The sequence below is a fragment of the Microtus pennsylvanicus genome, chromosome 11, assembly GCF_037038515.1.
Source record: "Microtus pennsylvanicus isolate mMicPen1 chromosome 11, mMicPen1.hap1, whole genome shotgun sequence".
In the NCBI taxonomy this organism is placed as follows: domain Eukaryota; kingdom Metazoa; phylum Chordata; class Mammalia; order Rodentia; family Cricetidae; genus Microtus; species Microtus pennsylvanicus.
Window position 1 is genome coordinate 21,203,396 of NC_134589.1, and position 23,198 is coordinate 21,226,593.

The 23,198-nt window shown below is 46.9% G+C and overlaps 1 protein-coding gene across 1 annotated transcript in view; it reads right to left on the reverse strand.

Moving 5' to 3' along the window:
* LOC142831549 (uncharacterized) overlaps positions 1–10,585 on the reverse strand; it is an 86,952-nt gene extending 76,367 nt beyond the window's left edge. The window contains exon 1 of the mRNA XM_075941775.1: positions 10,469–10,585. Coding sequence (XP_075797890.1) covers positions 10,469–10,585 — 117 coding nt within the window. The remainder of the gene's footprint in view (positions 1–10,468) is intronic.
* Between the last annotated feature and the right edge of the window lie 12,613 nt (positions 10,586–23,198).

The window sequence follows — 23,198 nt, forward strand, 5'->3', positions numbered from 1 at the left end:
AATATGAGTCACCCCGCCAACGCACAGCTGCACTCTCCCAAGCCCAGCACAATGGAGATGTGGAAATTAGGGGCAGTGCGGGATCTATATCCCAAGCGGAGTTCACTCTCTTCCTGTTGTTACATTGTGAAATGGAAACACTGTTTCCTGGGAAAAGGGCCAAATTCCACCAAAGACACGGCAGCTGCTAAACGCTTCTGTGTTTGTAGAGAACAGCTTGTTTTGAACGCTGGGTGTTGGTTCCAAACAGAGTTGAAAAGAAAGGGGGGCTCAGCTCATAGATAGCATAAGCTTGTCAGGAACTCTCTAGAACTTAGTTCTTGATTAGGTCAAGTGATTGAAAGTGAAAAGGGCCATGCAGGTCGCTTGCCACATATGCACGTCAATTGTTCTGACATGTCCCTCATGGATATGAACATACTTCATCCTTACAACATCCTTGGTTATTATTGCTGCGATTTTAATTAAAAAATTACATGTGTGGGTGTTTTCCCTGCATGTGTGTCCGGGCACCCGTGTGTCCTTGGTGCCTGAGAAGGCCAGAAGAGGGTGGTGGATCTCCTATGGAGTTGTAGACAGTTGTGAGCCACCATATGGATGCTGGGAATTAAACTTGGGTCCTCTAGAAGAGCAGCCAGCTGCTCTTAACTACCAAACCCTCTCACCAGCCCTGTTGAGTGTCATCTTGGTGGCCTGGAACTGCCTATGTAGCTGAGTATGACTTTGAACTCCGGATTCTCTTGCCTGCATGTCCCACATGCTGATATTACAAGCCTATTCTTTTTGTTTCTTCTTGTTTTTCAAAACAGGATTTCTTTTTGTAGCCCTGGCTGTCCTGTAGACCAGGCTGGCCTCAAACTCACAGAGATCTGCCCGCTTCTGCTCCCTGAGTGCTGGGATTAAAGGAGTACACCACCCCTGCCTAGCAGGCCTAGTCTTATACATGTTTCTGTTTTGTTTTATATGGTGGTTTTTCCATTACACTGTACTTGCTAGGAACAGGAGTAGCTCCCAGAGCCGACTGTAAGCTCCCTAAGTCCCAGACCTTGTCTTTCCATCTCTGGGATCCCACATCCTGCTTGTACATCTCCTAGCTCTCTTGTTAGATTTTTGGTCATGAGCCCAGCCTTTACCGGCTGCGTCATCTCTCCGGCCTTCCTAGCTATCTTCTAAACCCAACTCCTTACTTTTTTTTTTTGTTGCATTTATTGTGTCTGATGCAATACATGCATAAGTGTTGAGTACACACGTGTGGAGGTCAGGGGATAATTTGAGGGAATCAGGGCTCTCCTTCCAACCTGAGGGACCTAGGATTGAACTCAGATTTCCAGCTTGGTGGCAAGGCAAGCACCTTTTCTCACGACGCCATCCTGCTGGCCCTTCCCTATCTCCTTGTCATCGAGGAAATTTATGATACATAATAATGGGATGATATAAGTAGTTGATTTATTTGTTTATCACAGAGTGACTAAATCTAATTAAACCAGGAAACATTTTCAAGAGCGGCTATATACAACTGAGAAATGACAAAGTTTAATTTTAGGGTGTTTGAGACTGGTTTTCTTGTAGCCCAAACTGACCTCAAACTTGCTGCGTAGTAGAGAATAGCGCTGAATGCCTGGTCCTCCTGGCCTCCACATCTGGAGTGCTGAGACAACAGGTGTGCACCATCACACCTGGTGTCTGGGGTGCTGGGGGTCCCGCTGAGTATTGTCTATGCTAGGCCAGCAGTCTCCCAACTGAGCTACAATCCTAAAGCTGGAATCACTTTTAAAATATTGTGTGTTGGAGCTGGAGATGTAAGTTATGGTGGAGCATATTTTTTGAGGCCGTCTTTCTTTTTTTTAAAATATTTGTTTATTTATTATGTATACAATATTCTGTCAGTGTATATGCCTGCAGGCCAGAAGAGGACACCAGACCCCATTACAGATGGTTGTAAGCTACCATGTGGTTGCTGGGAATTGAACTCAGGACCTTTGGAAGAACAGGCAATGCTCTTAACCTCTGAGCCATCTCTCCAGCCCCAGAGGCCATCTTTTTTAGGTTGCTATGGAGTCCAGCTAGCTTTGAACTCAAGATCCTCCTCCTGGGGCTGAGAAGATGGATGGCCCAGCGGTTAAGGAAGCTTGCTGTTCTCGCAGAGGACCTAAGTTTAGTTCTAAGCAGCCATGCCAGATGTCTCATAATCACCTCTAACTCCAGCTTCAGGGCTGTAACATGCTTTTCTGTGCTCTGCTGATACACAAATACCTGTGCACATGCGCGCGCGCGCGCACACACACACACACACACACACACAAATATTTTTAGAAACCCTCCTTCCTTGAGCTCCAAGTGTTGACAATGCAGGTATGTACCACCTTCCCCGGTTCCTTTGAAATATATCTGTGTTCCCACCAGAGAGGCGTCAATGAGGTCCTGGTCTAATTGGACAGAGCAAACTACACATAGAAAGAAGTGATGACAAATGACCATGATGCCAAGAGAGGTGACAGCTATGACCTGTCTTTGGAATAGGGTCGATCAGGCGAACTGGACTAGCAAGAGGCTACTGTGAAGGAGGGAGAAATTCATAACAATCATTAGTATGTATTTAAGGCTAGATACCTGGCAGAACCCTGGAGCAAAGCCTCATGACTCCACCGTCCCCTGTAAGGTAAAGCACAGAAGATGCCTTCCCTCCCGAGGGAGCTGACAAACGTGAACCAGCACTGCTGTACCTGCAGTGGGAATCCAAGAGAAGAGGTTAAAGGCAGAGACGGGGCTGGAGAGATGGCCCGGAAGCCCTCCACCACTCCCCCCGAAGCTGACTCACGGCAAACAAATGATTAGACTGGATATCGCTCTTGCAATCCAGAGGACCCACATTCAGTTCCCAGCACCCACCTTAGGTGGCTCACAACCACCTGTACTTCCAGCTCCAGGAAGCCCCAGGCCCTTCTTTAATCTAATTTTTTTAACTAAAAAATTTTTTTAGATTTATTTTACTATTTTATGTGTATGAGTGTTTTGCCTGCAGGGATATCTGTGTATCAGATTCGTGCTTGGTGCCCAAGAAGGTGATACACCTCCATGTGGGTGCTGGGAATTGAACCCAGGTCCTTCACAACAGCAAAAAATGCTCTTAACCACTGAGCTAACTCTCCAGCCCCTTTTTTGACTTTTTAAAAACAGATGTTGTTTTTATTCTATGTGTATGGTTTTTTTCTCTCTAAATGTATGTTTCTGCATTACATGCATGCCTAAGGCCTGAGGAAGCCGGAAGACGGTGCCGGCTCCTCTAGAACAGGAGTTACAGATGGTTGTTAGCTGCCATGTGGGTGCTGGGAAACTAACCTGAGTCCTTCTGCAGGTGCAGCCAGTGCTCTCAGCTGAGCCATCTCTCCAGGCCCTCTTCTGGCCTCTGCAGGCACCTGCTCTCCTGTACATGTACCCACACATAGACACTAGTGTTTACTTATAATTAAATATAGAACAGTAAGATTCTGGAGATGGCTCAGTTGAAAACACTGGTTGCTCTTGCAGAGGACCAGGGTGTGATTCTCTACATAGGTGGCTCACAGCTCTGTATACGTCCAATTCCAGGGGATCGGTTACCCTTTTCTGGATTCCTAGGGAATCCATACACACATATGCATACACACAGTGTACAAACACACACATACAAATAAATACATTTAAAAATCTTTGGAATAACAAAAATGAAATAAATCTTTTAAAAAAGGATACAGCAATAAAGGAAGAATACACTAGACCCTGGTAGCCTAGTGGTTAGGATTCCATGTTCTCACTGCCCTGGCCTGGGTTTGATTCCCGGTCAGGGAAACAATGCTGTAATTTATTTTAAAATGCAGGGAAGACCAGTCTGGACTATATAGAGATCTCCAGGAGAGCCATGTAGTGAGACCCTGCCCCTTCCCCCCCCAAAAAAAAGCAGAAACAACAAAAATTAGGCAGGACATGGAGGCACACAATTTTAATTCTAGCATTCTGGAGGCAGTGGCAGGTGGATCTCTGTGAGATCAGGGCCACTCTGGTCTATATAGAAAGTTCCAAGAATGCTAAGGCTACATAGTGAGACTGTCTTGAAATGAAAGTTACTGATTGATTCATCCATTGCATTTCTGAGGATGGAACCCAAGACAGGGTCTTACATACTCTAGGTATGCGACTCCACTAAAGTAGATTCCTTCCCGGTACCTATTTTGTTATTTGTTCGTTTGCCTGAGACAGGGAGCCAAATGGCCTCAGACTCATTATGTAGCTGAGGACCTTGAGCTCCTGATTCTCCTGCCTCTGACTCCCAAATGCGGACCCTGCATGTGTCGCTACACTTCGCTGCCAGCATATTAATTTTTTTAAAAAGAGGAATATTTGAAGAGGAGAATTATATAAACAGCCTAAATCCCTTTCCATATACATCAGAGAAACAAGAACAGTGCTTCTAAAGCTTGTGTGAGGGTGCCTGCTGCTTGTGGCAGCTGTGAGCCAGCTGCTGAGGGGCTGGCCTTGGTTTCTCTGATGTAGGGACACATCATCTATCCCAAGCGTTTATTGTTCACAGAATGCACTGTCTCCCTGGGATCTGTCCCAGCTGGGATCCAAAGCTGAGCAGAACGGATAATACACCTTTTGTTGCAGTTCCTTAACTGCAAACTAGTAAAACTAAAGACAGAACCATGGAGAGACGGACAGTGCGTGGCTATTTTACCATCCGCGTTCATAACTTATGCTGTTTCCAGGGTTGTGAAGGTCCCTTCCTTTACGGACACTCCTCTATCCGGCAGCCCTCTCCCACTCCCCCAGAACCTTGTTCACAGAGAAATCGTGCCCTTTGTTGAATAAATGCATGATTGGAAGTATGATGAAGCCCTGGGCGTCGAGCTGCTGACGTGTGTGTGTGTGTGTGTGTGTGTGTGCGCGCGCGCGCGCGCGCGTGTGCATGTGTCTTTCCTGCATCAAAGATGACATTTGTTTAAACCTCACGATTTATTTTGTGGACTCGTCAGCAGCTGAAGCATACAGTGGAATGGCACTCATTTCAGTGAGTGGACCGAGCAGCGGCAAACTCAAAGATAAATCTGAAAGTTGGCAATGGCGGGTGGAACGCAATTACGAAGGAAAAGAAGCTGCCAGTTTCCCCTGAAATGAGGCAAACGTTTCAGGAAAGGATTTCTGGGCTCCAGGTCTGTGTCGGGGTTGGTAAAGCATTGAGCAGGACCCAGCACACCCCCTGTTAGAGTGAGTTGGCGTTTAATAAAATGATGTGTACATTTTTGCAGCATAGCTTTGCAGGGGCAGGGCCCTTTTGCAAAAATTCTTCGGGAGGGAGGGAGGCACCAGATGAGTCAGTTCTGCCCTCCTCAGAACAGGCAGGATTAAGGTGAGAAATGAAACATAAAGGGCTTTTAGTCGTCTCCCTAAAACCACCTCTCCCTGTGTACCCTCCTGCTGACTCCGACCTCAGAGTGTGGCGTCGGACTTGTTCTCTCCGGTTCCCAGAGATTAGGTGACCATTTGGGGAGATCATGGAACCGCATGCCCTTATCTAGTAGAGAAAGGAAGGCCAAGAGAAGGCAGGTAGCTCGCCAGGGTTCATTCCAGGTTACTGTTGGCTTTTGCACTTAGCCCTAGGTCTCTGGACTCCACTGGCACTCAGAATCTTTCTTTGGGGCAGGAAGTGGGGCAACTATGGCGATCGTCCCTAATGGAAACGCAAACCATCTTCTTCCTAGTATACACCAAGGAGCTGGCAGTTATGAGCAGGCGCAGAAGATTCCATAGCACAGAGGTCTAGGACGCAGGCTGCCCTGCTCCCATATCTGGCGTTTAGCCGTCCCTGGAGCCACCCCAATTCCCTTTTCCACAGAGATACTGAAAACCTTTTCCCTGCTTGGGAAATCAGGCTTGGGGTTCCCAGGCTGAATGGGCTCGGCAAAAGGTCACTTCTAGTCCGGTACCGGCTATCCTTAAGAGGAGTAAAATACTGCTTTGTGGGTACTCAAGTCCAGCCAGAGAATCAGTAATAATAAAATGCCGAGCGTGATGGCACTCAGGAGACAGAGGCGGAGGCAGACGCAGGTAGATCTATTTGAGTTCGAGGCCAGCCTGGTCTACAAAGTGAGTTCCAAGACAGCCAAGGCTACACAAAGAAACCCTGTCTCGAAAAACAAACAACACAACAAAAGAAAATAATAAAAATGAGTATATCACTATGAAACAACCTGGTTTGCACCCCACCTTACTGTTCACCCCCAGTACTAACACACATACCATTCCCGCCTCCCACCACCACCACACACACACACACACACACACACACACACAGACACACAGAGCCAAGCAGAGGGGAAAACTGAGGCAAGAGAATCCTAAGTTTCCAGCCTGGGCTAGCTAGCTACCTAGTGAGAAAGGAAAAAGGAAGAGAGAGATGGTGAGGGGACAGTGTGGGGGAGGGAAGGGAGAGAAAGAAAAAAAAAGAGAAGGGGAGAAAGGGGAGAAAAGGAAGAGAGAAAGAGAACTATAAACTTGAATCTGATCATGCTTCTGAAATCAACCCAATTTATAGGAAACATGAGGCAGGAGTGTGCTAAGTCACAGGGACCAGCGGCAAAGTCTCAAGAGCAACCTCTGGACAATGGATCTGCTGGGAGCAAGCAGACACAACCACACACTTTAACTATTAACCCAAGAGAAAGGAGATTTTTGGTCACTTGTTTTTAACGCCAAAGCATCCCTTTTGAGGGGAAAAGCAGACATCTCAACACCGCACAAAATCATTTTTCCATATGATAAAAATAACAGCATCTTAAACATCTATTTTTTACAGAGGCATATATGAAATTAAAGTTTTGAAAATGGTCCACCACCCACATATATGTCCTGAAAAATGAGTACTTTATTTTAAAAATATTAACATATAAAAACATTGGGAGGCCAGCAAAATGGCTCAGGATAAAGGTACTGGCTATCAAGCCTAGCAACTTGAGTTCAACCCCTGGAGAACACATGGTAGGAGAAGACAGACAACTCCCACAGTCTCTTCTGACAGCCACACTTGTGTCCCTGCGTCTGTACACACACACACACACACACACACACACCCCAACACAAAACAGAAGCTGGAAAGATGGCTGGGCAGTTAGAGCACTTGTTCATGCAAAGGATCTGGGTTCAATTCCCAGAACCTACACGGAGGTTCACAACTATCTGTAACTTCAGTCCCAGGGAATTCAACACCCCTTTGGGCCTCCGAAGGGACTAGGCATGCACGTAATATACATACATATACATACACACACACATATATACATACACACACACGTGTAGGCAAACCACTCATGAACATAAGATTAACAAGTCTAAAATAAACAAATATAAACAAACAAACAAACACACAAATCACTGGGAAGTATAATTTAGTGGTTTGAATGAGAATGCCTGAATGCTTAGTTCCTAGTTAAATTACTGGAACTGTTTGGGAAGGGTTAGGAGGTGCGGCCTGTTGGAGGAGGTATGTCAATGGGGGTGTGTTTGTTTCAAAAGTCCATGCCAGTCCCAGTATCTCTTTCTCTACCTGCTGGCCATGGATGGGGAGATAAAACCCTCAGCTACGGCTCCAACAACATGCCTGCCTGCTTCCCAGCATGATGATCATGGACTAGCACTCTAAAACTTTAAGCAAGTTCTCTGTGAGTTTGAGGCCAACCTGGTCTACAAGAGCTAGTTCCAGGACAGGAACCAAAAGCTACGGAGAAACCCTGTCTCGAAAATTAAAAAAATAAAAAATAAATAAAAAAAATAAGATGTGCTTCTTGGAATAGCAATCTAGTGTTCAAAAAAGACCATGAGAAATTCTAGAAATAAGCAATTTTCTGGGGGGCTGGAGAGATGACTCGTGGTTAAGAGCACTGGTTGCTCTTCCAGAGGACCTGGATTCCATTCCAAGCACCCAGCAATTCATAACTGTAATTCCAGTTCCAGGGGACCTGACATCATAGCTAACACTGATATTCATAAAATAAAAATAAAAATTTTAAAAACCTGCAATTAAGGGCTGGAGAGATGGCTCAGAGGTTAAGAGCATTGCCTGCTCTTCCAAAGATCCTGAGTTCAATTCCCAGCACCCACATTGTGGCTCACAACCATCTGTAATGAGGTCTGGTGCCCTTTTCTGGCCTGCGGGCATACACACAGACAGAATATTGTATACATAATAAATAAATTTAAAAACAAAAAACAAAAACCCTGCAATTAAAAACAACAACAACCAGTTTTCTGGGAGTTAACTTATATAGCATGGCTCTTCAGTACTAACAGAAGTTAGAATTTGTTATAAATAATGTTGCCTAGCATATAGGAGGGTCTAGGTTCAGTACATTCAGTATACACAGTAACATATACAATCATAAATGATGTCACATATATTTTCAAATTTGTTATTTCTAGGCTCCTGTGTCATTACAGAGCATGTCTGTCTCTGCGGCACTTCAGAACACAGCATCCCATTCTATAGGGACAGGGAGCCCATTATTGTGCAGCACTTGTAACTGCCTAACGAGCTGATGAGCCTGTCACTGGTAAATGAAAAGGAAAAATTAACCCAACCTATATCACATGATAGCTGCTGCTTGCACAAAAAAACAGAAGTGAAACCACCCGACCCTGAAACAGAGAAAGTACCATGCAGACAAAAACTGAAGGTAAGGCTGGCGGCAGCTCAAGAGACAGAGCGTGTGCCCAGCCTTCATGAAGCCCAAGTTAACCCCAGCTCTAAAGAAAACAAGTGACTAATCCCCCTCGTCTGCAAAGGAACACAGCTGAGGAGGACATTATCAGGGGCCTTCTAGGCCACCAATGAGACAAAGGAGGCCAGCCAAGGCAACAGACTCCCAAGAGCAGAGAGGGCCAGTTTTGACTACCTGGACCCTGTCTTTAAGCAAAAACAGTAGGAAAAAAGAAAGAAAAAGAACTGATCAGCAGAAACAGTCGACAGTGTTTTCATCTAAAATTTGCTTCCCCCCAGACAGTCCACGTCCCAGCCAGGAACTCACTACACAGAACAAGCTAGTCTCGATCTCAGAGATCTCCCTGCTGAGTGCTTGGGCTAACAGCCTGCACCACTCTGATCCATCCATTTGTGCCCCAAAGAACGATGTCTCTATCCAAAGGGGTTTTCCTTGCCATTTAAGGAAATATTAAAGTTTTAAAACCAGTAATGTTTATTTTTCTAAATAAAACATTTCCAGAACTCATTCAAGAAGAGGGTGGGGTTCCCAAAGGGATGGGGGTCCCCTCATTTCCTAGTCCTACCGTTTTCTAGCTGCATCTAACTCCGTAAATCGGAACTCTTGTACACCCTTAGCCACTTGCAGATCACTTTCATCCCAGCACTTGGGAGGTGGAGGCAGGGAGGGCCAGAAGTCCAAGGCTAGCTCTGGCTAGTTAGAAGGACCTTGTCTCAAAACAAAGACCAAAACATAACATCAAATACCCATAACTCTCCTCTACTGTGCAAAACCAAAGGAAAAAAACAAAACTACATCCAGGAGTAGTGGCCCACACCTCTAATCCTAACACTTGGAAGGCAGAGGCAGGTGGATTTCTGTGAGTTTGAGGCCAGGACAGCTAAGGCTAAATAGAGTGACACTATCTCAAAAAAAAAAAAAAAAAAACAATCAAAAAAGTCAAACTAACAGGAATGAGCGGGGGGAGGGGGATATTATGATCCAAGTACATTACATGCATGTATGAAATTCTCAAAGAATTAATAAGCATATATTAAATCTAAAATAACAAAAGGACTGGAGAAAGGTGGCAGGAACCGAGGCATCAGAGTTGGGACAGTTAAAAAAGATTTAGGCAGAACGGTGTCCTCGGGATAAGGCCAGAGAGAAATTACCTCTATGGTCCGCTAGGAAGTTAGGGTGAGAGCCTGTAAGGACAAGAAGCACACGAGACTTGCAATAAAGCTGAGATGACAGTTCAACAGGAGACCACTATAGTGGTGGGGCAACTGGAGGGACAGACGTAGGGTGGGATGACGGAGTAGACCTTGAGAGGTTGCGACGAGAAACCTGAGCCAGAATGGAGGGGCGAGGGAAGGTACAGACGAGCTGAGCGAGGAGAGTGATGTTGAACTTTGAGGTGACGAAGGGATGTGGCTGGGACTGGATTGCAACTGGGCTAAAGAGGGGTCACTAGGGAGGCGACACTTACGCAAGACCGGTGGTAAGGGGTCCCACCCGGCTCGGGGCTGAGGTCGGCTGCGGTGGAGACCAAGGGGAGGGACAGGGTGGCCGCTGGCTGCGGTGGGAGCAGGCCCGGGCAGCGAAGGGCCGAGGTTCCCACCCCAAGGATCAAGGCACCTAGAGGTCGCGAGCGGCCGCGAGGTTGCAGACCCACCGCCGGTTCGCGTCACGGCCCGCCGCCCCTTGCTTCCCTTTACGCCCAGACCCAGACTCACCATAGGGAACAGGAGCAGCAGGCGGAGCTCCCTGGACCGCGACCCCTCAGCTTGCAGGAGACGCTGCGGCTCCAGCGGCACTGACAACAGGAAGCGGCGCGCAGCGTCTGACGCCATCACGTTGGTTCGTTTCTCCGGCCCCGCCTCCGACCCGCGAAGCCAATCATGAGGCCTAGAGAAGCCCAGGGGGCGGGGCCGAAAGCTTTTACCTGTCTTTGCCCGGCGAGGGTGTCAGTGCAGGCCGGCGGTCCTGCGGCTCCGGACCCCGGGTTTTGGGCAGCGCAGAGAGGCTGAGCCACTCGGAGCGTCCGGGCCGCCTGTCTCCAGCAGATCCGCATCAGGCCTGACCCTCAACCCCATCTGTGCTATTTGGGGGCTGTCGTTTCGTCTCCTTAAGCCGAAAATGCACACTTGTGGCACCACTAACCCCAGTGCCTCCGCAAGGGAATTAGTACTGGAGTGGGCAGATCCTGGACCCAACTGGGACCTTACAATCTGGTTTTCCGGAGCCAGGAAACAGTTGGTTTGGCTTGTCTTATACCACGTGATCTCCCTGAGCGCTCCCTTCGATGTGTTAGTTTAATTTGCTTGCGGTCAGCCCCTTGAGGCATGAAGCCCGGAGGACCTGCTTTTCGTCTTCTCACAGTTTAATTGCTTTTTTTTTCCATTACAGAAAGTGACACCTGTCTTTCCTAATGGACTCCCGAAGACAACTGTCAGAGCAGGAGCGTGGCTGATAGGGCAGGGCAGGCGGTGTAGGAACTATACCCTTGCAGACTTTGCCCCAAAGGGAATGCAGGACCTAAGTGCGGGCCACAGAGGTGGGGACTGTTAAAGAGAATCCTTAAGAACATGCCATAGTGAATATGCTTCAGTCTCTGTGAGTTCATATGAGCTTTGCTCATGTTGATTAAGAAGGCCTTGGTGTCCTCCATCTTCTCTTATACCCTTTCTGTTTCTCCCGTGGGGTTCCCTGAGCTCCAAGGGGAGGGATTTGATGGAGGCTTCCCATTTGGGGGCTGAATGTTTCAAGGCCTCTCACTCTCTGGCTGTGGGTCTCCATATTTGCTCTCATCTGGTGCAGGAGGAAGTTTCTTTGATGATGGCTGACCAAGGCACCGATCTGATTATAGCAAGTATCATTAGGATTTATTTTATCACTACATTTTTTTAAAGACTAGTATTTGGTTTTACCCTAGGTCTCTATTTAGTCTCTGGTTCTTGGTCACCCCAAGCACATCGGGTATGGGTTCCATCTGAAGTTAAAGTCAAATTAGTTACTGGTTGGTTACACCCACAAGCTTTGGCCGCCGTTGCCCTAGCATACCTTGCAAGCAGTGCATCATTGTAGATGATAGGGTTTATTGCAGGCTTGGTGTTTGGTTTCACATCTGGTAGTGTGCAAAGTACCTTCCTGTACGAAAGGCGCTAGAACACAGGGGCGAAGGCTCAATATAGGCACCAGATCCTCGTCTCCAGGTTCAGTGAGTTGCGTAGGTGTTGTTCAGCAATGGGACCTTGCTGTCGGTTTGGGGACAGCAACACAGAGTCTTGGCAACACCCTGGGTTGTTTGAGGATGTCCATGGGTCCCTTTGGCCAACAACTCAGTGAGACATAATCCACTCCCTGTACTAACGTTTCATTTGGTGACAAGAGATAGCCAGGTGGGACTCTGTGTCCAATGTTATTTGGAGATTCTGTTTAAGTTGCCTTCATATATGGAAGTTTATCCTGTACTAGGTTTTCATACTACCCCTCAAATGCGTCTTATTTTAGTTGCCTCTCCCAATGTCTTCTCCTTCTCCCCTTCCCAGCTGATTCTTCTGTTCCATTCTTCCATCTGCCCATAACCCTTTCCTAACAAGATCTGTCTGCTCCCTCTAGTCCCTTACTCTATACCTACCCTCTGTGGTTATGTGAATTTGTAGATTGAATATCACCGACTTAACAGCTAATATCCACATGTAACTGAATACATATCATATTTGTCTTTCTGGGTCTGGGATACCTCACTCAGGATGATTTTTTTTTAGCTCCATCCATTTGCCTATAAATTTCATGTTGTCATTTTTAAAAAAATGGCTGAGTAGTACTCCACTTTGTAAATGTACCACATTTTCTTCATCCGTTCTTCTCCTGAGGAATATCTAGATGGTTTCCAGTTTCTGGCTGTTTTGAATAGAGAAGCAAGGAACGTGGTTGAACAAGTGTCTTTGTGGTAGGCTAAAGCGTTATTTGGGCTGGGGATATGCCCTAGACTGGTATAACTGCGTTTTGAGGTAGATTCCCACCTTCCTGAGGAATTGTGAACATGGGTCTGTACCAGAACCTCTGTGTTTATATTTATGGCCTCCAGTTTATGCTTTTATTGGATTTCTGAGTGTGCAAACAAGTGGGTCTCTGGTTCTTGTGCCTTCTCTTGGATTCTTTTCCTTTGGTTCATTTGTCCTTTGATGTGGTAGTTTCTGTTTTACCTTGTTATATTTTATTTTGTTGTGTTTAAAACATGAATGAAGGACTGGAGAGATGGTTCTTCAGTTAAGAGCACTGACTGCTCTTCCAGAGGACCCATATGGCAGCTCACAACTGTAACTCCCGTTCCAGGAATCTGACAACCTCATACAGACATGCATCTAGGCAAAACACCAATGCATATAAATTAAAAATAATTTTACAAAATGAATGAAAACCTAGCCACTGGGGTTAAGGTTAACAACTGAACTGTCATTTATACCGGCTGGGAGAGGGAAAATGGGTTTTCTCCAATGGAGAACATCAAGCACTCCAGGGCAGGCCTCATGTTCAGGAGTAGTTGACCAACATATAATGGACTCCATAGTTTTTTTTTGTTTGCTTTTATTTGGGTTACAGTTTTATTTTTATTTTTGAGTGTTGTTTTGTTTTCTTGGTATTATTGTAATATTGTTTTTTTTTTTTCGAGACAGGGTTTCTCTGTAGTTTTGGAAGGTTTTTGTTGTTTTTTTGAGAAAGAACTTTAAAGTTGGGAGGAGATGATCTGGAACAACTTAGGGGAGGGAAGAATATGATCAAAGTATATTTAGATTTAAAATTACTTTAATTAAAAGCATAATAAAAGAGTACACAGAGTAGCTGGATTATAAACTTCTTTTATAATCTACCCCAATTTTCTCTCTCTCTCTGTGTGTGTGTGTGTGCGTGTATGTGTGTAGGTCTGTAGATGATTTTTATATTCTCTCTCTTCCCACCTTTATGTGGGGATGGAATTTAGGCCAGGCTTGTCCACCAAATGCTATTCCCAATCCCAAGCTCTATTGGCCTGAGCTTTGGTTCAACTCACCCTGGGTTTCAGCATCTAAAGGCCAAGGGCACTATGTCTGCTCATCTCATTTGGGGATTACCAGGTCAATAATTCTCTCAGCAGGAGTGAACCCCCTCCACAACTGTAGACTGACTGGATCTGAATGTTTGAGGGCACAGGTGATGACTCAGATGGAAAACTACAAATTAAAGACACATAAACTATTACTTTGACCTGGGTAGTGGCAGGGCACGCCTTTGATCCCAGCACTCAGGAGGCAGAGGCTGGAGGATCTCTGCAAGTCCTGAGACCAGCCTGGTCTACAGAGTGAGTTCCAGGACAGCCTAGGAAATACAAAGAATCCCTATCTAAACAAACTAAAACAAACAAAAGCCAAACAAACAACCTGTGATGCTTGGTCTTATCTGATACAGGCTCTACAGGTCTAGCCTTACTTCCCAACCCTTACATTACTTAGAAGTAGGTTTTTCTAGTTTCTCATTTAAAAAATCTACTACCAATGTCCTGGAGGTCAGGGCCATCAGTTTTTATAATGAGATCTAAAATCATACACACACACACACACACACACACACACACACACACACACACACACATTGCATATTATATAATATATATTATAATAATTATAATCAAGACACCCCATGACACGCACACCATCTCTTCCCTTTATCGGCCTAACCCTGAAATAGCTCGACATTGAATAACCCTTTGTAGGGACTAGGGAGCAACTGTCGTGGGTCAGTGTCCCAGGGTACCCTTTATACCCATGTGGCCTGAGCCTGGTAGCAGTAGATTGAGGATTTGGTGTCAGACACCTCTGGGCACAGACCTCGGCTCTAAAGGGCACAGTCTCTTTACAGTTTATTGGGGAAATATTGTCCGGAATGTAATAACCTTTAACAAACTGGTCTGTGTTTCATGAGTCACATGAGTCCCACGGGGAAGCTGAAGGACAGAATGAAACGCATTCGGGAATATTCCCGAGTCATTCTCTAGGCAGAACTTGGCGCTAAGCACTGGGGGAAGGAAAGGGGCTAAAGAGGAAAGAGATATGGTTCTTGCCCTGTCAGGGATTCTGACCCCATAGAGAACTCAGTCCACCAGGCACTTCCTGTCATGATGGTGAGCACTAGAGGAATGAGCCCAGGCTATACAGTTTCCAAACCAGGGCTCTTCGCACGCTAAGGGAGTTCCAGCACTTCCCAGCATCCAGTCTCATTGTGGCTGGATTGTCCTTTCCTGTTTCTGGGCATTGGGCTTCCTCCACTGACTTGCATTGGCCAGTGGCAAGATAAACAAAGTGAGCATGTGTTTGCAGAGGCTTCTTGACGCTGTGTTGGTCTCTGTTTTCACAGGAGAGCCTCTCTTTGGTACCTGCTGCTTCTCCAGTCTGTTACAGAGTCAACAGGGTGGAATTGGGCTGCAGGGAGTTGGAAACCAGCCAGCATTATGGCGTCACTAACATAGCCAGCTGAAAACCAGAAAGGATTCTCGTTCTAATCCCTACAGTCCAGAATGGTTTGTTCCACCAAGTTACTGTGGCAATGGCTAATTCATTCCTTTTGTTAGGTTATAAGTTCACACTGAAAGAAAGAACCAACATATAGTTGGCTAAGAGAGAAGCTTATTGTGTTCTCATGGAATAATGTGGTTAAGAAGTCCAGGGCAGGGCACCTAGATGGTTCTGTGGATAAAGGTGCTTGCTGTTGCTGCTGCTGCTGCTGCTGCAAGCCTGAGTTTGATAGACGGAACCCACATAAAGGTTGAAGGATAGAATCAACACCACAGAGCTGTGCTCTTACCTCTGTATGTGCACTGTCCCCCTCTGCCATATTCTTACCCCACATACACAATAATAAGAAGTCCAGGATGTAGCTCAGTTGTAATTGTCCAGCTCGTGAACCCTGGGTTCCATCCCAGCACTGAGGCATGATGGCACGGTCCTGCAATCCCAGCACTCAGGTGTTTTAAACAGTAGGGCCATAATGTCAAATTCTTTCTTCTATACATAGTAGTAGGACAGCAGCCTGAGCTGTCTCAAAGAATGATTAGTTTAGAGAGGAAGTCCACTATTTACAGGGCTGAGGCAGGAGGATCAAGGTGAGTTCAAGGCCAGCCTGGGCTACAGTGTTGAGACCCTACGTCAACCCCTTATCCAACAACAACAACAACGAAAAGACCAGAGTACATTTGTTAGCCCATGGGTAAGTCTCTTGGCTTTGTCTTTTCACAGTAAAATTTAACATATATTCATATATATTATTTAATATATACAAGGAACGCTGCATAAATGTGTATGCCATCCTTGTACAGGGTGGTTGTGTTATTAATCTCTGTATCTTTCTAATTTTACTATACATATAGCCAAAGTGAGCGCTTAAAGTGAAATTTGGTTGTGTGTGTGTATGTGTGTGTGTGTGTGAAGGGAACGTGCCACTGTGTGCATGTGGAGGGAAATGGACAGTTTGTAGGAGCTGTTTTTTTTTCCCCTACCATGTAGATTCCTGGGACTGAACTCAGGACTGAACTCCCTGGCTGAGCCTTGATGCACTGAGCTCTCTGGCTGGCTCCCGGTCTGCCTTACTGCTGCATCTTCCTGGGGAATCTGCTTTCCTCTGAAGCTTTCATAGCGTCTGCAGACCAAAATCCCAGTTTCCTTCAGCTGCAGATCCCAAACTCTCCACAGCATGGCACCAGACCCTCCTTCACTGCCACCATTTTACAGAAATCCTCCACTTTATCCTCTTTCCACCTCTGCTGTAGCCTTCAGGTCCCACCCCGACTCCAAGGGTTGGGGACTAGGCTGTGTTCCCCTCTCTCCTATCGTCCAGGTCTCAAAATGACAGAGCTTCACCCCAAGACATTAGGAGTCAGAGCTTGCGGGGCCTGGTAAGAGGCCCTAAGCTACAAGGTGGGTGTCCATCTGGGCAATGTTGCCTGTGTGGGGCAGCTGGAAGGTTGGACCCCAGCCTCCCTGTCAGACTTAACGACACCATCATTCCTTGTACTGACTGTTCTGTCCCACCCCTCACTTACACCTCTCCCAGATGACCTCCAGCATGGAAGAGACCAGGGAACCTTTGCCACCTGCCTAATCTTTGGTTAGTAGTTGGTAGTAAAAGTGAGTGTGCAAGGCTTGATAAATACATCTCTCTGTCTTGGAGACTGATTTCGGAAGGGAGGCAGGAGGCTGGGAAGGGGAGGTGGGAAGGACCCACAGCTTAAATAAGTAGCCCAGTGCTGTCCACGTAAAAGGGCAGTGCAGGAGGGAGATCTTGCCTAGCTTCCTAACAAGCACGAGGCCCTGCGCAGACAGTGTCTGAAGAAGGGACACTTGTTTATAGACGCTCTCCCATCCCCCAGTGGCCTGCAGATCATCTGCCCTTTGTTACAGAGAGTAAACTAAGGATCATCCCAGGCATCTCAGGAGTCACCACCTTACCTGCTAACTGGCCAGAGTGACACTGGGTCTCTGACAGTTAGGCCTCCACCATGTAACTCTTTGTGGGCCTCCCTACTCTTCCAGAGCCTTGAACATCCATTTGTCTGCCCAAAGTGCGGTAGGTAAAAGGGCACCTTTGAGTACAAGTGGGGTTTTTCTCATCACGCCTGGATGTAGAGGTGTGGTACAGAGTGGGACCAACCCAGTGGAAATTGGCACTTCATTCTGTGCAGTTCCGGGAAACCGAGAAAGCACACACTCCATGACTCCCTGGCCGGAGGTGTTGCTGGTAATGTGCGCGTGTGTGAGATGCATTAGGGAGAGAAGAGATGGCTGCCATCTGATTCCTCCTCTGCAGTCGTGATGTGCACCTCCAGAGGCCACCTGGACACTCCTGGGGACCACGAGACTACAGTGACCCTAGCAGTGTTCCAAAAGATGACCTGGCTCCTTGACTTTCTGGAAAGCAGCTGTGACAAAGGAACCTGAAAGCTAAGAGGTACAGCCCCTCACCAGCTGCCACCACCCCAGAGCCTTCAGCAAAAAGCACCAATGGCTTGGACGAGATCCCTTTGGAGACACGAAAGTAGAAGACAGACTTCTGCAGAAGGGAAGTAGGAACTCCGGTGGGGAGAGATGACCTGGCGGTGGAGGAGGTGAGTGCCATCAGAGTGTGTTATCCAAGGGGCTGGAGAGATGGCCCGGTGACCAAAGACCATGCGCTGCTTTTACCCAGAGCAAAGCTCAGCGCCCAGCACCCATGCCAGGTGGCTTGCAACCAGCTTTAACTCCAGCCCCAGGGGGATGCGATGCCCTCCTGTGGCCTCTGTGGACACCTGCATCCACATGCACAAACTGTGCACAGCTGGTGCACATCATCAGCAATAAAACAAAGCAGAAAGTCATAACGAAGCCAATTCTTTCGTACAATTGATTTACTGTAATAAACAAGGACACACTAACGTTCTCTACTAAAGAAATTAAAATAGTCTTTTTGGTTTGAAATGTTAATAATGGCTTCTAGTTTCTTGTCTGAGGGAATGTGCCATGTCAGGAAACACGTATTTGGTACCTGCTCCCCAGCTGCTGCCACAGAGCTCCTAAATCACCTGGACACTTTCACTGTGGTCAGAGCACCATTTGTTTGGATAAGATCACTTTTGCTGGGCTTCTGGGTGAAGGTTAGTCATCAGCAAGAACAAGCCACAACTGCATGCCTGAGATAGTCGGCTTCAGTCCATGTGTCCTGGTGAGAGGTAAGGAGGTGGACACAAACAGGCCAGGTATGGGGACACACACTGGAACCCCTCCACTCTCAGAATGCTGAGGATGCAGGTTTACCAATTCTGGGCCAGCCTGGGCTAAAATAAAAGTAATACCATGTCTCAAAAGTCAGTCAGGCTTGTATGATGAAGGGTTCCATAAAAGTCCCCAAACATGGGGATCACAACGGTTCTGGGTTGATGAACACAGGGAAGGAATGTTCTGCCCCCAGCACCATGCTCCCGGAGCCTTCCCTGCTCACCTCACCTATGCACCTCTTCCCCTGGCTGTTCACTGCTCCCCAGAATTCTTTGTCAGCAGTAGGAAGGGAACTGTTTTCCTGGGCTCTGAGTCATCCTAGCAAGGGATCACCCTGAGGTGACCGTCAGGCTGGTAGGATGCACTAGTGACAACCTGGACTGTGACTGCCATCTGAACAGGGACTGCGGGCGAGCCGAGCCCTTATCTGAGCAGTCTGGCACTAGCTAACTCCAGTAGAGCTAAGTCCAGCTGAGTCTAGGACCTGCAGCTGGTGTCTCCAGAGAGCTAGAAAATTGCGTGGTGTGCCCCTCTCCAGCTGGTGTCAGAAGTCCTGAGAATCAGTGAGGTGGCAGAAAAAAGGGTGCTTTTCCTGCACCCAGGCAGTTTAAAAATAGGCCCACAAATTCCTTGACTCTTTCAAGAGACGGTGTCTAGCATCCTCTTCCCTCAAATGTGGAAACTTCGGAACCGAAGGCAGTGACTCCGGCTTCTGCTTACAAGCAGTCGATGCTCCTAACCTCATGTGTAAAGGAGGGGGAACACTCGCCATATCCTTTTGTGGGGTAGAAAATTATAACCGTTACTGAAAACCTGATTTGTAAAAAAATGAGCAACATAGAGTTTAAGTGGCTTTGAGGAAAGCTGTCTGCTGGATACGACATGTTAGCTGCATCCTGAACTCTCAGCAGCTCTGAGAAGACCTGCACAAGAGCTGGGTGATGGTGGCACACGCCTTCAATCCCAGCCCTCGAGAGGCAGAGGCAGGTGAGTTCGAGGCCAGCCTGATCTACAGAGCGAGTTACGGGACAGACTCTAAAGCTACAGAGAAATCCTGTCTAGGAAACAAAACAAAACTAAGTCAGCTCACGAAACTACCTATCATGGAGCCAGAGAGGGGCCCACAAGGACTGCCCCTCCCTGAGGATTTACAGGCAGTTAACAGTTAGGGAGAAGGATACTTGAGTCCCTTGCCCTTACCCAGTGGCTTTAGAGGCAGTTAACAGTTCCAAGGGGGTGGGGCTCATGATGCCCCTTCCACTCCCTGTGGTTCTGTTGACAGTTAGCAGAAGCTGGTGTGAAGGAGTAGTAGAGAAAGAGGTTGTTCTTCCTCTCAGCAGAAGATGGCCTGTAACACCCCCTTACCCTTGGATGTGGGCTGGGATTGTTGATTGGCGTTTAACTGGTCGTGTGCTGAGTCAGTAGTTATGCTAGGTGCTGTCTAGTCAAGACCATAAAAAAATCCTCTTCTTTTTTCTCCACCTCTCTGGAACCACCAGTCAAGTAGTCAAGTAGCTTGGGGGGAAAGACCCACGTGGACAGGAACTGAGGGGCCCTCGCAGCAACCAGCACTGCTTGTCAGCCATGTGGGGGGCTCAAACGCCTTGTAGATAGATCCTGCAGCTTCTCTTTTGGGGGGCCACAGCCCTGGCCCAGATCAAACAGTATCATCAAAAACTCCTAGCTGGAAAAGCTACTTCTGAGCTCTTAACTAAACACATTGTGAGGAGCGGGTGTTTGCCGTTTTAATTCAGTTTTGGGGGTGATGTTGACATCAGATGGAGATGCTCTGAACTTGGGGAATGGCTAGGGACTTTGGCCCCAGGTTCTGTCTCCCCTTCCATCACACAGACCCCACTGATTGTCCTGAACACACATTCCCTTGTCTCCTGTCACATGAAGGGGACACTACTAACACATGTTGCAAATATAAAATAAGGTGACGTTTTTGGGGAAGGAGGGACTTGCAGAATGATAATGGAGCATGCTCAATCCCTTTTCCTGCAGCCCCACCACCAAGGTTTCCCTAGAGCCGGGTAGAGACATGTCTCGCTTACAGCCCAGACCCAACCGTTCAAGTTCAACTGTTTACACAGGCTCTCTCAGGCTGCCTTGCTCTGCCTCCTCCCAACTGCCACCTCTCCTGTGCCAGCTATGGGTCACCTCGCTTCACCATCTCCTGAGAGTCATCTGATGTCCTTGCTCGGTGTTGGTGGTATCAGAACTGTCATTTCACGTGTCGAAACACCTCCTCTTTTAGGGTGTGTGCCTGGGCTGAGGACAGACCCCTCATCGACAGGCTGGCTGGCCAGGCACCAGGTGGCTCTCACAAACTCTGCTTCGTTTTCTCCCTCCTGGATTGAACTTCTGATATTTTCCTTGTATGTTCCCTCTGGGTTTTGTGTTGTTCCAACTTTACCATCTGTCGACCCACTCCCCATGTTAAGATCTGTGTAGGAAATGAAGTACCTGGGGTGAATGCCTCACTTAGAGTTATGCGTCAAGCTGTCTGGATGGGGAGAGCTCCATGTAGTTTACTGTGCGTATAACTTGGATGTAAGACTCCATAATCTAGTAGGGCGGTTAGTGGCTCACACTCCCAGCACTTGGGAGGCAGAGGTAGACAGATCTATAGAGCTAGTTCCAGAGCAGCCAGGGCTATGCAGAGAAGCTCTTCCTCAAAACAACAACAACAACAACAATAGACTCCATAAACTACAGCATACATAATACAAAAAAAAAAAAAAAAAGAAAAACATCAGCGAAAGCAGACAGTTAAGTGTGCGGAAATAGCAGGGCCAGAGACTCGGGCAGAAAGGGCAGGTATTAAGACCTCATAAAGCCAGTACCCTAACCTCCGGCCCAACAATCTCAACCCACACATCGGCAGCAGCTTGTCTAGAACAATGAAGTCTGTCACTGGGATCCGGAGTGGGATCTGTGCCACCATCTCCACCCCACCCCTCAGTCTTGGCCCTTGGACCTCTGTAGCCTCACACGAGCCTCCCAGGTCCAGCCGACTCAAAGCATTCATTCCCTGTAGCGTCTGGCCAGTGTTGGAGGTCCATGGCTAGGAAAACCCAAAGTTCTCTTTAGAACCCAGTAGGCCATCATTAAACTAAGGCTTTGAAAATCCAACAAAACCTTGTTAGTCTAATGTAGGAAAGGACTTGACCTTACCTTAACATGGCACGTGGCACTCGACACACCCAGAAAACATTCGTTACATAATAGCAGCCACCCCTTTTGAAAAAAGAAAGGGATCCTGAGCCAGAGAGAGAAGGCAGGAGTAAGCTAGTGTTACTTAACCCCTGGCCCTGCAGCTGACAGCTAGACCCAGAAGCACAGGCAAGCCACCCAAGAAAGCGATAAAGCCAGCTGAGGAGGGAGGACAATGAAGAATGCCCTTCCCAGGAAGACAGAGGATAAGTCTGCAGGCTGTATCTCCCCAACAGGGACTGCAGGGGGAGCCTCCGGAATGCGCTTACTCCCTCTCCTGGCATGTGGAAACCCGTTTTGTCCTCAGAGGAACTTTTTTGGGGGTTCCCTTCATGGTTGCCATGTGTAAATGGGAATTTTAGAGGGCACCCTTTGGAGCGCCACAAGTTACCAGGGAAACAGTGGTCCCCTCTTGAGTTCTTAGGCCAGCTAATGAAAGAATTTAAGAAGAAACTAAGAATACCCCAGAACTTTATTAGTAGTTAAAAGAAAAACCAACAGATTCAATGCAATGCCCATCAAAATCCCAGCAAAATTCTTCATAGACCTCGAAAGAACGGCACCCAGCTTCATATGGAAAAGCAAAAGACCCAGGCTAGCCAAAACAATCCTGTACAATAAAAGAATTTCTGGAGGCACCACAATCCCTGACTTCAAACTTTACTACAGAGCTACAGTACTGAAAGCAGTCTGGTATTGGCATAAGAACAGACAGGAGGACCAATGGAACTGAATAGAAGACACGGATATTAATCCACACATCTTCGAACACCTGATTTTTGACAAAGAAGCAAAAAATGTCAAATGGAAAAAAAGCATATTTAACAAATGGTTCTGGCATAACTGGATATCAACATGTAGAAGAACAAAAATAGATACATATCTATCACCACGCACAAAACTCAAGTCCAAATGGATCAAAGACCTCAACATAAAGCCATTCACGCTGAACCTTATAGAAGAGAAAGTGGGAGGTACACTTGAATGCATTGGCACAAAAGACCACTTCCTAAATATAACCCCAGCAGCACAGACACTGAGAGAAACAATTAATAAATGGGAACTCCTGAAACGGAAAAACTTCTGTAAAGCAAAGGACACGGTCAACAAGACAAAACAATAGCCTACAGAATGGGAAAAGATCTTCACTAACCCCACATCAGACAGAGGTCTGATCTCCAAAATATACAAAGAACTCAAGAAATTGGTCATCAAATTCCAAATTTGTCACATAATCCAAAAAAAAGAAAAAATGGAGTACAGATCTAAACAGAGAACTCTCAGCAGAGGAATCTAAAATGACTGAAAGACACTTAAGGAAACGCTCAATATCCTTAGTCATCAGAGAAATGCAAATCAAAACAATTCTGAGATTTCATCTTTCACCTGTTAGCATGGCCAAGATCAAAAACACTGATGACAACTTATGCTGGAGAGGTTGTGGGGAAAAGAGAACACTTCT